The 18200-nt window shown below is 32.2% G+C and overlaps 1 protein-coding gene across 4 annotated transcripts in view; it reads left to right on the top strand.

Annotated features, from left to right (window-relative positions):
* LRP1B (LDL receptor related protein 1B) overlaps window positions 1-18200 on the top strand; it is a 1805568-nt gene that overhangs the window by 1705858 nt on the left and 81510 nt on the right. For 3 of the 4 annotated variants that reach the window (XM_074335779.2, XM_074335774.2, XM_074335783.2), the window contains exons 78-81: window positions 6820-7043; window positions 8292-8398; window positions 15176-15292; window positions 17017-17190. In XM_074335779.2, the coding sequence (XP_074191880.2) occupies window positions 6820-7043; window positions 8292-8398; window positions 15176-15292; window positions 17017-17190 (622 nt within the window). Of the gene's footprint in view, window positions 1-6819; window positions 7044-8291; window positions 8399-15175; window positions 15293-17016; window positions 17191-18200 lie in introns of those variants that run through there. The other variant, XR_012497488.2, reaches the window with a different exon arrangement.

Genomic DNA, 18200 nt, shown 5'->3' with positions numbered 1-18200 from the left:
ATGCTCTTCAGCCAGATATCCTACATAACTCAATTCCTGAATTCTGAATTTTTGCTCAAATGTCATCCTCTGAATCCATACCTTACTGATAATTGCAATCTCTTGCTTTTTTCTCATCCTAGAATCCGGCAATGACCTACTCTTTTTGTTATTTCCATAGTACTTTGTTAAACTGCCATATCATTTATTCATCTATTATGTTTATTATCTATTATCTACTTCCCCTTGATATGAATAAATTCCCAGATGGCAGGGATTTTTGGTGTTTTGGCCACTCCTGGAATCCTAACATTTAGAACACCGCTTGTCATAAAGTAGGTGCATTTTTTTAAAAAATTAGAAGATATAATTAATTGCAAATATTTGGTATATATGACAGTAGTATGTCAATCTTGAAAGTTATCTTTTACAGATTATTATTCTGTTCCTCAGTATTCAATTAATCACACGTTTAAATACTTTTATGTCAAGCTATATCCCATTTTATCACTTTTATCTCACAAAAACGTATATTAAACTTCCCCATTTTTCCCTCTGGAGTTCATTGACCAAGCCTTCTCTGATTTTCTTGTGTCTACTTTTGGTCCTAAGTACTAAGCCATTCCCATACCATAGCCAACATAATCTTAAAACATTAATCTGATCATCATCTCTCCCTACTTAAATCCTTCTAATGGATTTCCATTGAAAAATCATTGGTTTACAGTTCTGTGAGGACAATCAGCCTGATCGTCCATCACACCCTTCCCATATTCTTACAAATCTGTGAACATACACATAGATAGTTACAAACCCATTTTTCTAGCCACAAATAAACCATATTTTATTTCCAAGAATGCATCTTCATTTTAGAGTATTCATACATGCTGTCTTCTCTGCCTCCCTTAGTTATCTTGATGAACCAAAGCTGCTTTATTAAGAGGACATCACTTTCATTATTATTGTTTTCATTGAGATTGGTCTTGATCTTGTTCAGACATTAGAGATCTCAACCTACGTAAGATATTTTCAGGTCTTCCAAAAGGCTCGATTGAACGGCTATTGTTTGAAGGGACAGGGTCACAGAAAGATCATCTATTATCCGAAGAATGTCAAGTATATGCCCAGGAAACATCCAATGAGGTGACCTCATTAATGTTCCAGATGCTGTTTAGACTTGGAAATTGTATTGTCAGTTTATCTAGGGAGTAATAAGATGGTATGAAACAAATTTTAATGAAGCTGGCAAGAAAATAACGTATAAAACTCACCCTTACATACACACACACACACACACACACACACACACACACACACACAATTTGATGGATGAGAGATGTTGATCTATAAAAGCCCAATTTGTATATACATATTTATATACATATACATATACATACTTGCTACACAGAACAAATATTCCTGTTCATCCACAAAATGCTCACCTAATGATTCCAGAGACACACTATCAACATTTGCTTCTCTGACTCTTTTTTTTCCTATGTGTTTATTATGTCTTGGACCCCTTTCTTGTAGATACATGATTTCTCCATTAAAGATAACTTATTTTGCCGCTTTAAGGCATGAGTTTCAAGTCAGCTATATAGGTAAAATAAATGAGTGAAACAGATTGGATGTAGATTAGGCACCCGGGTGAGAAGGGCAAACTGAACCCATGTCCCATTAAATCAAGGGGCGGCTGCTGGCGGACTCTGCTCTTCTGTAATATTGGCCTGCTTTCGATACACTATCTTATATATCTGTAATTTTTAACAAACAAACATAAGTTTGAATTTTTTAAGTGATATGTTTTTAATTTTAAAGTTAGAATCTACTTTAAAGTATTTGTGTTGTTGTGTTTTGTTTTTTTAGCTTTAAATTGTCCTCAACTGACCATTTTATAATCTCTATTTTCAGGTAACTCTGTATTACATCTCAATCTATCCTTGTGTTAGCTGTATTTTCTTAAAGTTATATTGCTAACTGTAAGAATTTTGTTAAAAAGAAGATATGGTCATGGCTCAAGTGTCATGTTTGTTTAAACTGTAAATGTCAGAAGTCATCTTGATTCCTTAATTCCAGGTCATTCACATAAGGGGATGATATCAAAAGTACTCCCTTAAATACCAACACATTTTTCACTTACAGGCGAAGCATGGAATTCATAATCAGCATCAGCTACATGCTTAAGGCTATTTAAAATGCAGATTTACATAGAATGGATGATATTTTAAACTGTTACATAATTTAGTATTTAGAAGGTAAAGATTTTTACAGATAATCTAAACCAAAGCCTTTATTTTATGCACACACAATTTGTAGAGAAACCAGGACTGCGTCTTAAACCCAGTTTCTAATTTCAAATGTAGTAGCCTTTCTAGTCTTCTATGATATCTTTTGTTTACCTGATAGTATGAATGAAGGTTTTGACAACTTTCAAAACCTTCTTATGGAAGTAGAGTGTGAATCATAAAAAATAAGTTTAAGTTTAAAGATATTGAATGGGCTTAAAAACTGTTAAATTCACATAGAAATTATTGAATCTATTATCCAAAAACAAATTTGGTCTTTATTTGGAAATTGTTTGAGAATGACATACTTTTATTTGGTTTCTTTTTCCTCTAATAGGAATTTGTTTCACATTGACATGGTCCTAATCTAGATAAATATAGCTTTAAAATTACTCAGATAGAAATAATCCCTTCTACAAAATAAATTGTAGACAGAAGCAAAAGATTTTATCCTTGAAGTGATTGTTGGATCTCTTACACATTCTAGCTCTAAATATTACTTTTACTTGATTCTTTTTTTTCATTTCTCCATTGCTATATAAGTTTCTTGATTGAAATAATAAATATCTAGATATTTTATAATATCACTAAGCCATCACATTTAGTAATGTTCAGAATTTGTAATTATTTTACCTCTATTTCCTGGTTTATGAGAATTTAATCTGATTCATATTTTGTAGATCAAACATGTAAATGGCTTTTCATTTAGTTGACATACACCACACACACAAACACACACGAGTTTTGCAGAGTGGCTTTACATCATTGTTTTAATAGCATTACATTAGGAGATAATTAACTTTAATAAAATGTACTGAATTTTTTAAGATTTTCACAAAGACAAAAAAAAATCACAAATTAATAAAATATGTGAACAACACCTCAATCTCTCCTTGTGTTAACTATATTTTCTTAAAATATATTGCTAACAGTAGGAATTTTGTTAAAAAGAAGATATTTCCCTGGTTCAAATGCTTGAACACCTTTTTCATAGGTTTTCCTATTACCTTGAATAAAACAAATGTCTCCAGAAACTTCTATCTTTAGTTTACTGAAGCTGGAATTATGGCGGATGCCTTACATTCCACAGCTGTAAAGGATTGTTTAAAGTAGTAACCTCTAATTTTGTTACAATCAAGCTGCCAATTTTTCTCTAAGATTTAAGTGTTTCATTCATTTGACTAATATATCTCTACAAAAAATACCTCAAGCCTCAGAACTCCGGCTGTGTATTTAGAGAGCTTATTACTGTGTATTTAGAGAGCTTATTAGAAAAGAAAGCAGGTGTGTGAAGAAAGCAGTCAAAATGTGTCTTTTACTTTGTGCAGCAGTATGAGCAGTGCCTTTTGTTGTCAGGGTAACCATATACCTCTGCAGTCTCTTATACATTCTGTATTACATTAGCTCCTCTAGTTCATTGGCATGTCTGTCTAATGAGCTACCCGAAGGGGCAAATGAGAGTTTTGTATTTTCTTCTTCCTTTTAATTTAATGTGTTTGTTTTGTTTTCAGCCTCTTTGGAGACAAATGACTTAGCCTCCCCTTTTGTTTTCCCATGTCAGACTCCATTCACTCCCAGAATTTCAGTTTACTTTTCTAGTGTTTTCTCACTTTGTGTATTTACCTGATTGGTATTGAACCTCTCTATAAATTTTCTGTCATTAGATCAAGACCCAAAAGGAGTTCCTGCCTTCCACACTCCAGCCAATATTAAGATGAGTCCCTTTTTATGGCTTATGCTATTCACAATACTGTTCAAACTGTGAGCAAGTAAGCAGGATTATTTCATGGCTATGGACCTCACTATAAAGGGTGATTTCCTAAGTTGGCCATACTTTCCTTGACAATAGGACCATCCCATTGCTGTCTTGTTGTTGTTCTTCTTCTGTTCAGGTCTGCTCCTTTAGTGTTGAAAATCATTGAGCATTCAGTTGTTATGAGTCACTGAGGACGAACACTTGATAACAGCTTCACCCTGCTGCCATTACTCTGTGTGAATCATCTTGTCACTGATGATTCATGACTTTAGGTTGAATTTATTAGGCAACCATCCTTTACCCCATAACTACTTTAGTTGATACTGGAATGACATTTGGAATTCCTTCATCAAGGAATCAGAATAAATGTATATATTTAAATGACTCTGTAACTCACTAGTATCTCTTGCGTTTAGCCTTGAAAAGTAACATTTTTCCCTTTCTCTAAGCAGTATTTATTACCCAAATAATGTGACTTAAATTTGATTTATTCTTCTATAATTCACCATTAGTAGAATCTTTGTGAGCCTGCTTACCTGAAAAAGTGTCACTATATGAAACTTCTGAATGTTCTATGAACATTAGGAATTTGGGTTCTTAACTGTCAGCAGTCCAGGGTTAGTGGTAGAGAATTGGAAGATATCCAACCTTTTCTTTTCTTTCTTCTTTTGTTTTCTTTTCTTTTCTTTTCTTTTCTTTCTTTTTTTCTCTTTTTCTTTTTTTTTCATCATGAGTAAAACAAAATGAAAATCCTAAATTTAAAAAGTGTAACTTTGCATGAAATATATGTCCTATTTTAGAAAGGATGCCGTTATGGTAGAAAACAGTGGGTATATTATCTGATAAAGAGAAAATAGATAATTTTCTATGCTCATGCTAGACAACAGATGTCTTTTTGTTTTGTTTTGTTTTTTTGCATGCTAAAGGTTTGCTCTGTTGGTGTTAGAAAATGATAAATATGCTCCAACAGACTCTAAGCAGCTTATAATGGTTATTTTTTTTCCCATTGTCTCTCATGTTTATAAATGTGTGACTTACACTGGCATGCTCATGCAGTTTGTTGATATATTTACTTTTAAGTGCCTCCAAATTAGAAAAAAATATATACTTAATTTAAATGATACTGGAATATGTGAAAATAATTTTGTGGTTTGGCTAAGATACATCTTTATATTCATCCATCTATAAATATTATTTATATGGCATTTCTAGAGCACATTGTATCGCAGAGTGCTTTTTATTTAACTTCAGTTAGTTAAGAGATATTACTGGGTAGATGGATAATATTTTTTGTTAGAGTTCAGAAATGGGGTAGTGTAAAATTTTGTAATTTTAGTTTTTAAACCAATATGTAAAAAGACTAATAATAAAGTCATTAGAAATTTCTTGGGTTCTGGGTTTAGTTCAAGCCATATTTTCCTTTCGTAAGAGCCCAGTAATCATACAGCAGATAGTGACTTGCAATTCCTGTTGCTTGGCATATCATGTTCTTTTAGAGAAGTTCAGTTTCTTCTCTTTTGATCTAAATCCACTTCTTAATAAAACGTGTTCACTAGTAAACCAAATGAGAAACTATCATGTGTCAAAAACCCATATTTTCACTGGTTGTGAGGTCCTAATGATGTTTTTACACATTGCCTACATGTCTAGTTATAATCAACTTCAAATGGTTGTTTCCATTCTTGATATAATTTCCCTGAATTTTTTTTTCTCACTTCTGATAATGCACAATAAACCTGACCATGTTAAATTAATTACTACATTAGTTCCAACTGAAAGTGATCAAGTTAATTGAAGGACACATAGCATACCTTATTTTCCTTGCTGTCTATACCCAATGACCTCTCGTACCTTTCAATCACAATAATTCAGTAATACAACATGAAGCAGAAAATCCAAGCTAGCAGATTTAATACAAATGACAGAGATTCTAATTTTCCTAAAAATATGCTTAAACGAGGTATCTCTCTAAGTGTGTCTGTTTGTACTAATGTATCCCTTTTTTTTTTTTTTTTTTCAATTTTGAAATCAGCTTATAGAGTTAAGGATGCAGAGAAACAGGAATTTCCTTAAATTGCTGAAAAGAGTGTGTATTGATACAAAGTCTTTGAAAAAATTATAACAATATCTATTCAAGCTGAACATATGTATACCTAAGACTCACCAATTCTATTCCTTGTTGAATACTCAGAAATGAGTGTTTGTGTCCACCAAAAGACATGTATAAGAATATTCATGACTTTAGTTATAATGGCCTAAAAATGTAAACAAGGTAAATGGACATCATTAGTAAAATGGTAAACACATTGTGGTCTATTGATAAAGTAAAATCCTATCCATTAATAAAAAGAATTAATAACTGTCATTCACAACACTATAGATGAATTTCACAGACATGATGTTGAATGAAAGAAATCAGCTGTAGAAGAACGTGTTTCTGTTTAAATGGATTGGTTTAATCTATGGCATTAGTAGAATTATGGTTACTCTTAGAGGAGAACTGACTGGGAGAGGTCACAGGTGAACCTTACATAATTCTAGAAATATTCTATCAGAATGGTGGTTCAACAGGGTCAATGATATTAGAAAAACTGCATTGAGGTGTATACTTAAAATTTGTGAAATTATACATCTATAAATATTACAAAAATATATCACTTTTTTTTTTCAAATCTGTGTAACAATTAACACCTGACAATGTTAATAATATCATTCCACACACCAATGTATAGATACAAGAAACTCGACCAATTTGCTTTTGAAAACACTGTGGTTTGTTGTTTTGTTTTCTTTTAGTGTCCTGAATTTAAAAGGCCCAGGGATATTGCAGTTGACTGGGTTGCAGGAAATATTTATTGGACTGATCATTCTAGAATGCACTGGTTCAGTTACTATACTACTCACTGGACCAGTCTAAGGTACTCTATCAACGTAGGGCAGCTGAATGGCCCCAACTGCACCAGACTCTTAACAAATATGGCTGGAGAACCCTATGCTATTGCTGTAAATCCTAAAAGAGGGTAAGTTAATGGCTTGGTTGTTTATATTTTTTGGTATGAGTATCCATTTTTAGAGATTGTTACATTTGTGCTCTGCAGTTTCATTTCTGTAATGAGTGGTCAACACATAATCGATTTATAAGACTTCTGAAAATCCTCTTCTTCTCCTGTGCAAAAGTTATGTCCATGATATTTTTACACCAAACGGGGGGATATATATAACCAAACAATGGGATATAATATATAAACAGTGGGGTATGTATAATATACCAAACAGTGGGATATATATTATATTATATATATAATTTCTGACAGTTTGCTACATTATACATTGTGTGTGTGTTTGTGTGTGTTTTATGTGTATATTGCATAATAATAAAATTGATGTGATGAACACATAACCACTATGTTGAATCTAATATTGAATTTCTGTAAACATTTAAACATAATATTAAATATATTAAGTGTAGAGTATTAGTGTTTTTAGCTATTTCTGATAATAAAGGATGAAGGTATATTATGCAAAAAAACAGATTTAAACAATTGAACACAACTATTTCCTTTATTTTGATTTTATTTTTCTCTTTACTCTCTTACCTTTTTTCATTTATAAGCAATAACTGAAAAGGAAATAGAAAAATGTTTAAAAAAACTCCTAATCACCCATAAAGTAGACCCTTGGATCCTGAATCAAAAAGAGGCAAATGTTATTTACTTACTAGAATTATGCGGTGTGGTATCTTCTATTAGGTTGGTGCGAAAGTAATTCTGGTTTTTGCAATTATTTTTAACCTTCTAAGCCACAATTACTGTGCACCAACCTAGTAAATAGAGAATCATATATCTAAGAAAACAGTTATTTTTTCTATCAAAAAAGGAAATAAAGCATATGGGTGTAGTGTCCATAATAAAATGAATGTTCTGTCCCAGCAAGAGGATAATTTCAACTATTAGAAATACTTTACTTCTAAAATGTTAATGAAATTTTCAAAATTGAACTTCAGATATCAAATAATAAGCTATAATGCATCCTATTAAACAATGCCTCTCAAATTTTAGTGCATAGGTAAGACTGTTTAAAATGTTGGTTTCTGGGGTGCCATATTGAAAGTTTCCATTCAGGAAAGTTTAGAATTGGGTCCAGAAATCTGCCTTTTCAAGGATCTGGGGTGATTCTGATGTACATGGTCTGAAGAGACACTGTTTTGGAGCAGAGTTGGGTTGTAGCAGCACCATCACCAGGCTAATCAACTTGACCTATCTCTTCAGGATGATGTATTGGACTGTCGTTGGGGACCACTCCCACATAGAAGAAGCAGCCATGGATGGTACTTTGAGAAGGATTTTAGTACAAAAGAATTTACAGAGACCCACAGGTATGATGTCTTTCTGACGCAATCTAAAATGTGTAGTGTCATGCTAAGCATATTAGTCCTACAAGTCTTTGTAGTTTTGTTGGCAATATAACAATTTTTACAAGCAGATAAAATAATTTATAGCATAACTTTATGAAACTCATTAACATTTCATGTTGTATTTTTCCAACTTGAAAGTCATGTCTTTATCACACTGCCAGAGATATTATGGAAATATTACTTGAAAATTGCCGAAATTTTAAGGCCATTAAGTAGAATTTCACATGCATGAAAATGTGAGTTTATAGCAATGTATTAGGATACTTTTACAGATATATATTAATGATGTTGGGATAGATAGTAATATTATTAGAAGATGATAAACTAGATGGACAAAGAGTTGGGACACATAAATAATTTTTTGTGAACTACAAGTTTGATGATCTTTTGACTTTTCATTCTCAGTTCTTTTTCGTCTGTCTTTGATCTCCCTCCCAGCCATGTCATCTAAACTACCACTCCAAACTCTTCATACCCCCAGGACTGCTTAGGAGCTCAGACTATTTTCCTGCTTCTCGGTTCCTTTCCCAATCCATTTTTCTCCCAACCTTATGTCTAGAATGCCCTTCCAACTTCTGTATATCTTCCTGTAACTTACCCATCTTTTAAGGTCTAACTTTAGCACGTCCTCCTTCAAACTACTGGAGTCTCAGGAATTCTGTGCCACCTACCCTAGCCTACTACATCCTCAGCAACAGGATAGAATTCATTTTCTATAGCACATACTATTTAACAATTATGCTTTGTAATATCTTTTGTAATTGAAAATTTATATTTGGCACTTATGTTCTTATTAAGTTTTAATGTGCCTTATGATTTTTTCCCCAACTAGATTGTTTTTACTCTTTATGGGAAGGAGCATTATCTGAGATTTAGTTCATTTATGTGTGTGTGTCTCCATGGAGTGATTTAACAAATACTAATTCAACATCTACCTGGTGCCTAAAATTGCTCCAGGGGCTGAAGAAATAAGTTCTGACCCTTGTAAAAATGTCCAACTCTCATGAAACTTACCTTCCTGTAGTATATATATATATATATATATATATATATATATATATATATATATAATTTTTTTTTCTTTTTTCTTTTTTTTTCTTCTTTTTTTTTTTTTTTCTCTATCATGTCAGATGGTTATAAGTGCTATGTAGAAAAAACATTCTAAAGGATGAGAAGTTATCGGGGGTACCATTTTATTATGATTATCAGAGAATACATTTCTGGATGGGTGATATTTGAAAAGCTAACTGAATAAAAAGTGATAACAAGTCATGTGAATATGTGAGGAAAGAGCTTTCCAAGCAGAGAAAATAGCAAGTTCTGATTTAGGAATGAGTTAAGCAAGTGTCAAAAATAGCAAGAATGTTAGTATGTTTAGAAAGCGTATGAGCAAAGCGGGACAGTGGTAGAGATAAGGGTGGCAAGGTGGCAAGGGCAGGTCACCGAGGCCATGGAACACTCTGATAAGCACTGGATTCTAGTCTAGCTTTAAAGGGAGCCATTGGAGGGTATTGAGAAGGACAGTGACATTATCTGTCCAAACACTATTTTTATTCTCTAAACAACTTTGAACTTCTTTTTCTTAACTTTTTATTTTAAACTAATTTTAGACTTACAGAAAATGTGCCCAATTAAAAACATTTCTCTGATGTTCACATCTTCATAAGCATAGTACATGTAACATGTTCATTTTAAGGAATGACTCAGCAGCAGTTTATATGTAGTATTGCCTACAGGAGGGAGCTTTGAAGGGAGCCTGAGGCAGAGATTCTTGCAAAGGTTATTTATGAAGAGAGTATAGTTCAGGAAAAAAACTGTAAAAAATGGAGAAAGGGAAAGATCCTAGAAAAACTGTGCCTCAGGTAAAGTCTAGTCTTGGCTTGAGCCACAGTGGGGTGTGCTTTGGACCATCAATTCCATGACAGACAAGGGGATCAAATTTTTATATTCCCCATCAGTCATTGGTTGGTGTTTGGACTCTAACTTCCCAAGCAAAGGTGCTGCAGTCAGTTGAGCACAACTATGGAGAAGGAGGGTAAGTGCGAGTCCTTAGCTACTAAAGCAGCAACCGGGGGATGGGTACTCCTGCCTGGTAAAGGAAATTTGGGCTTGGTACCGCAGTGTCTCCTACAGCGGGCTAATTGAAGGTGCAGGTATTGAATATCTTCCACGTGCTAGCCATTCTGCTCAACAGTCTGGGTAATTTAATGACTGACACATCACAGCCTGTTTTTTCATGGGGTTTTCACTTAAGAAGAAAAAACAAAAAAATTGATGCATGACAGAAGTAATTGTAGTTTTGGCAAAATGTGAGAATTGTTACATACCTTATAATATTATGGAATTCAGAGTCAAGAAAGATCATCTCTAGTACAAAAAAAAAAATGTGAAAGGTGTCTCTGTCTCTTCAAATAGTACTTGAAGGATGGGTAGACATTTGAAAGTTTGGCAGTTAATTCATCATGGTCCAGTGTGTTTATAAAGGTGTTCTTTTGAGTTAGATACATCAGGTTTATAATTGTAGGAGAACACTTATTAGCTGTAAGATATCAGAAACGAACTTATTCTCTTTAAAGTTGGATTTTATTAACAAACCTTCTTAGGGTACAATTTTGTGAGATGCTTATATGTAGAAGAGTAAGAGTAAAGATCAAAAGTGAAGACTACAAATGTATATGAGCAATAGGAGCCCAGCAACAGAATTCAGTGTCATCATAGCTGAAGAAAGTGTTTCAGAAGAAAGAAGGTATAATCTGTTGTGCATAGTACAGTGCCTGTTGGGTATAATATAGTACGTAGAGGAAATATCGGGTGGTAGAAAGAGCATAAGCCTTCCATGTATGTAGGCTCGAGTTAAAATTGAGGAACCTGCATAAACTTTAGAGCATCGATTTTCTTATCTGTAAAAGGTATCAATAATATTTATTTACCTTACCTGTAATTAGAGTGCTTCAGAATAATTATGTGTTGAATGAAGAGATGAATGCCTACAATTTGTAACACACATACGTGTAGCATGGTTTTAAGGCCTCTTTTAACAAAAGACACACTTGATTTTCATTAAGCACTGTATTAAACACAGGAAGCACGATCTGTCTTCTGAGTCGATCAGTTGTGAGGTGGTTGAGTTGCATCCTCCATGACAGCAGGAATGCGATCTGTTTTGTTCCAGGTTCCATGCCTAGTAGTTGGCAATGTACTTGACCAGAAAGGTGCCTTATGAACATATGTTGGGTTAATGAAGGCTTTGTCAGATAAGGACACTTCCCAGGTGTCCCTCCAGTAGGAGGCTATGTAGTAGGATTGCATGAGTTTGTTTTAAGTACCATATTATTTAATATCTAGAAACTTATTTACATTGTTACCTTTAGCTCTCCCAAAATTGTGGCAATAACTGAGAGATTAATGACTGGCCCTGGACGAGTCATTATTTGATTCATTCAACAAATTATTTGTCTTTGGCCAATAAAAGATCTCTAATTAAATATTAGGGTGGTGCAAAAGTAATCACCGTTTAAAAGGTTAAAAATAATTGCAAAAAACACAAATACTTTCTCACCAACCTAATAAAATGGTTGAAAACTTAAGGACTATTTTGCATTTTCTTGATGCATTTATTTTACTAACATTCATAAATAAATGTGCATAATGTGTATAATAAATGTGTGTATATATATGCATATATGGGTGTATATATATGGAAAAATAATGTAATTTACAATCTAATATTCTAAGTAGGCAACTTAGCTTGAAAAATATTGTTAACAATTTTTGAAACAAATTTGATATGATGATAAATATCTTTAGTTTTTTTGGACCTCTCTTATCACCTCTTAAATCAAGAATATAGTACTGCATACTTGCTGGTATGCCTGGCTTTCTTTTAACAGAATGTATATAATCTTTCTCTCTATTTCTGAAAATGAAATAATTTTAATTCATTGCTCTCTCAAAGTCTTCTCTGTTAAATATTACACTGGTGATATAGTTATTTCTCATAATAGGTATATATATATATATATATGTGTGTGTGTGTGTGTGTATATATTTATATGTATGTATATATATTTAGATCATTGTTGAGTGTTAAATGTAAGGGAACTAGTGGGAGGATCTTGGAAAATTTCAGAGTTCAAAAAAGTGAAATTTAGAAATTCCTAAAATGTAACAGTACTTTTGGTATCATAGGGGTTGTTAAGAAAATGACTACATGATTAGGGTCATTATCATGCATTCCTAAAACTTAGTGAGCCTGTGTCTTTATCTTTTATAAGCTCTTCAAACTGTGATTCCAGTACTGCTTTATTAGAACAACTATGGCATTTTATTTTAAATTTTCTGTACTTAAACTGACTTGTTTCCAAATATTCATCATATCTGAATCCAGTTCAGATAAGAATGACTTTCTTGGAATTGATTTTTTTTAAGTTTTATTGTTCTTTATTTAAGACAAAAACAATGTGATATTTTAAAACTAGATATGAACCTTTTTTCACATGTAAACTTTATTCTCATCTCTATAACAAGAAAGTTAGTTGATTCTGTTATTAACTTATTAATTTACAAGACTATCTCTTTTATTAAAGGAATTAAGGAAAATCAAAAGCATCGTTTTATACATTTTTTGGAATATAAACCCCACCCATCTAAATGCTTTGTTATGTAATTTTTATCTAGATGTAATTTAATAGTATAGTATGTGGCCAGAGCTGATAAAGATGGGTATATCTTAGACAAACCTAGATTAATAATGAAATATATTTGACTTTTGAGAACTTTCCACTGCTGCTGAATCTGAAGAAACAATATAAGTAATTAGGTTGGATTATACACCATTGTTTTCTTCTTTTATACAATAACAAAATTTAATATGTTCAAATAAAAAGATCAATTTTGTTGGGCACAGTGTTGTTGTAGTCTACTTTATTGTGTTACATAGGTGGAAGAGAAAGAAAGGTGTTTTTAACCCTTGTTATACAACTGGTTTTTTTTGTTTGTTTTGTTTTGGTTTTTTTTTTTTGGTTTTGGTTTTGTTTTTTAATTAGTTTCAGGTGTACAAAACAATGTAATAGACATTTATACTGTCACAATGTGATAACCTCCCTCCCCAATCTACTACCCCTCTGACATTGTATAGAGCTGTTACAATTCCATTGACTCTATTTCCTATGCTGTACTCCACCTCCCTGACATTCAATATTATTTAGCTTCAGCACTTGTCTTATTAGGGAGACCACTTCATTGATGGTGTAGATGCCTGACCACTGCACTGTTAGACAACTGTTTTGAAATATAATGGCAGCAGCAGGAAACTGGGTCATTTTGTGGTTCATGTTATCTATAATTATACATGAAGAAGCAAAAACATAACTCCTAACATTACTCCAAATCGCAAATTAATCACCAAGCACAAACTAGTAAACCATGGACGAATTGTTTTAATCAGAGGGTGATTGGGCATACTACATTCTTATATCACACTTGAAGAGCAATATTTTCATTTAGTTTGATTAAATTTGAGCTAGATCCACCTACTTAATTAAATAATTATTTCCAAATGATGTGCACCATGTGGTTTTTTTTTTCATGATTGTTAAATCTTGGTCCATCTACACAGAAGTACAATTAGCACAAACTCAAATATACCTATCATTCAGTCGCCTTGCCATTGAGGTATACCTCAGTTGTTTATTGAATGTTCTGACTGGAAAAACTCTTTAGCATTCAGATACCAAAGGTATTTTACTTGCATTGTACTGTCGAAGTATGTATATGTCATATCTAAAGGCAAGCTATGTCTCAAAAATTAAATATCTACAGCAGTGAGGATTTATTATACAGTCCGTGTGTTGTAGATCTTATTTTTCTATACTGAAGGAATATTACTTAAGATATTCTATGTGTTGATGATATTTTTGTAAGAAGATACTGGCTGGACTCCAATCAACTTTATAAAATCAAAAAATTAAAAACTGAATAAATAGAAAAGCATTATTTTTTACCATGTATTATTTTAGCCCTTCATTATTTGCTAATAGATACTGATGATAAAAATGAAGATAAGCCATCTCAGAACAAATTTATGATTAAGTAAAAAATTAGAAAAAAAATTTAAGCACAAGTAGAACCTAAACGAATTTACCATTCATTCATCTCTATTATAAACATCAACATTTAGTCAATTTAAACTTCAGCATGCACACAGGTGTCTCACAACACTGTAGACCAACTCCAAATGGGTGAAAATATCTTATGATTAAGCCCATGAAGTTATGGTTAACTGAGAAATGAACCTCATGAAGAGATTCAAAATATAACGAATTATACTGAGTTATTTTAAATAAAGGTTGGAAAAGCTATTTAACCAACAAATTAATTTTGTATATACTATAAAGATAAAAACTGAAATACCAAGCAAAAGTCTTTTAGAAAGTAGCCATAATCAAGAAATCAGTAAGTGTGGAAAGGAAGGGTATTTAATATAGCTTTTCCTATGTGAAGTCGGATTTTTGCTAAACCTTGTTAAATAAACTCTGTGTAATCTATACTCATGTATTTCAGATAAGGATTGAGTTGTTTCATTTTTTTTTCTAATTTTGTACAGTACAGTGATATAGATTATGTAATTTCTGTGATGCTTGAAGAAAAATATCAATCATAATTTATATTAAGAAGCAAAAACTTAATCTTAAATAATATCAAATGTATTTCTGTTATTTGTGTGTGTTGATTTTGCAGGTCTGGCTGTGGATCATTTTAGTGAACGAATATATTGGGCTGACCTTGAGCTCTCCCTTATTGGCAGTGTTTTGTATGATGGCTCTGATTCAGTAATTTCTGTCAGCAGCAAACAAGGTCTGTGAAGAACTTTCGTTATTGCTTTTAATTATTATTGTGAGTGTATTAAATAATGGTATGTAAATTAAGTATGAAAGCTTTACATTCTGGATTTCCTCAAATTCTTTCTCCTTTCAACTTGTAGCTCTTGCTGTTGATTACAATTTTCATTCCTACTAGAATAACAAAAAGTCCAGGCCAGAAAATCTTCTTGAGTCTAGGACAAACATGGTCCATCACTGCCCAGATTCAGAAGCTATTCATTCTTTCGCTTTCTTGGACATTCCATTCTGAGCAGAACACTTCAAGTAGTCAAGATTAGCACCTGTAAAGACCAACTTTTATTTCAAATGCAGTGATAACAACTAAAGGGGTTATTGTATATAGTGAAACATTATAATAGCAAGTATTATTACTATAGGAAACTCATAAGGACACTTTCATCCAAGTCAAAAGCAGTGTGTAAAAATGACAACTTACCTCTACCACCAGTGACCATAGAATCTACTCATATTCTTTTGTGACACCCCTTTTTTTTCTCTACCTCTGTGCCTACCTCCTATAGTTCACTCTCTCACTTTCTGGCCACCTTCCATCCCTTGCCTTTTCCTTGCCTGGCAGTCTCAGTTCTTTCCGCTGAATGCAATGTGTTTTCTTCTGTTTTTCTTTCCTTTTCCAACCACACCCCCTTCTCTTATTTACCACAACATGTTCACAATATGTACTCGAAGTTTTTATATTTACATATTATATTTAAAGAATATAGTTTTGCGCCTTGGTTTGTTTGTTTGTTTGTTTTTAACAAAAGCGGAGACATTGAAAGAAAAATCATTAAATTGAACCTTTATTGTGCCTTTGCCTAAAGTGTGTGTTTTTTGTATGGTGACCTGGATGGGGAAAAATTCCACATTTCTGGAACTGATTGCAATAAAGTTAACCTGTTTCAGCTTAAGTATATATTGTACTATTTTAAGAAACATTGAAGAAAAATCTATAAGTTTAAAAGACATTTTGTGTTTTACAACCTGTATATAATTAAAATATTAATGTTATTTTTCTTACTTTAAGTTTCAGTACCAACAGTTAGATTAATTATTATTTTTGTAAAATCTCTTAAAATAATAGTTATGCCCTAAAATGTGAAAAATAATGGCCTCTGTTATTTTTAGCCAAACTAGTCATATTTGCCAGATTTTTTGTTTGTTTGTTTGTTTTGTGTTTTTCCCCATTTCTAAAACATATAATAGTAGTATCAAATATTTGTTTGGATTCTACTCTTTAAAATCAACTCATGATCACTTGATAAACTTGTCATTCAGGAAATCTAATTAGATCATTAATTTGATCCAGAACACAATTTGAGAACTGAACTTTGTGAACTGTTTGTTTTTGTGCAAATGACAAGGTTGGTCTGTAGGCTTTTCTTTTGTCAGCAAACTGTACAGCAGAGTAGATTACTCTGCATATAACAGATGCTTTCTCGTGGTGAAAGTGATTAAAGTCATGGTGAAAAATTTTTTATGTTCTGAATGACACGTTTAATATCTGACATATTCTTACTGCGAAGGAATTAATTCTAATAACTTTACAGGTAATCTTAAAACTGTTCTAATTCTGAAAGTTTTTTTTTAAAGAAGTTTTTAATTAAGATTTTCTATATGATCTTAGCTAAACTTAGTTTTCTTAAGTCTGAGTATTTACACTGCAACTTATTATATAACTCCACCTTTTAAAAATTGTAGGCTTGTTACATCCACATAGGATTGATGTCTTTGAAGATTATATATATGGAGCAGGACCTAAATCTGGTGTATTTCGGGTACAAAAATTTGGCCATGGTTCAGTAGAGTACCTAGCTTTAAATGTTGATAAAACAAAAGGTGTTTTGATATCTCATCGCTATAAACAACTAGACTGTAAGTATAATATTTTGTATAGTTATCTATGTTGGTGAATTTTCTTCCTTATGATTCTCAAAAGAAAGTATTTTTAACTATCTTAACTATTTCAATGTCTTAATCCCAGTAACTTAAGTAACTTTAATTTTTATGTCACCAGACTTTTTAAATTACCAAAGTCAACATATAAGTAAAGCAAAACTTCCATTTCTGTCAGAAAAAATATGAAAATTTCAGAATTTAGATGTGTTTCTTGGATTAGAATTGACTTTGCTATTTAAAAAATAAATCTGGTATTCTCTTTTTCTGAAATTCTTAATAAAACCTTGGTAGTCTATAAACAAGTAAGGAAGTTTATCATTAGCCATTTTGACTTTTTGTTACTGATAACCAAGTAACAAATTCATCCTTAAAAGTATCTGAGAAGAACTGTCCCTGAGGGTTGTATTTTCTCTGATTGGGTATGATTTTTACTGTTACTTTACTTCATAGAAGGGAATTGGTAAGTAAGTGATGTAATTATCTTGAAAGATATATTTCAAACACAACTGTCAAAAATATTGAGGAACAAACTAAAAAATGTGGCTGAAATTCTCACGATCTGTCCTTATGTATAAGTTTATTCTTTCATTGATATGTGATATATAAACCAAAAACAACAAAAGAACAAGACAAACAAATGAGAAACAAAAACTCATAGACACAGACAATAGTTTAGTGGTTACCAGAGGGTAAGGGGGCTGGGGGGTGGGAGATGAGGGTAAGGGGGATCAAATATATGGTGATGGAAGGAGAACTGACTCTGGGTGGTGAACACACAATGGGATTTATAGATGATGTATTACAGAACTGTACACCTGAAAGCTATGTAATTTTACTAACAATTGTCACCCCAATAAATTAAAAAAATAAATAAATGAAAAAAAAGAAACTATTTAAGATTTATTCATAATTATTCTTCGTGGCAAACAGAAAGGGATATAATCTCATTTGGTACAGTGATCTGGAAAGGTAACAATTGGTATTTA

This window comes from Rhinolophus sinicus, chromosome 17 (genome assembly GCF_057876585.1).
Source record: "Rhinolophus sinicus isolate RSI-liver-muscle chromosome 17, RSI-T2T, whole genome shotgun sequence".
Taxonomy (NCBI): domain Eukaryota; kingdom Metazoa; phylum Chordata; class Mammalia; order Chiroptera; family Rhinolophidae; genus Rhinolophus; species Rhinolophus sinicus.
This window is presented reverse-complemented; position numbering and strand designations above follow the sequence as displayed.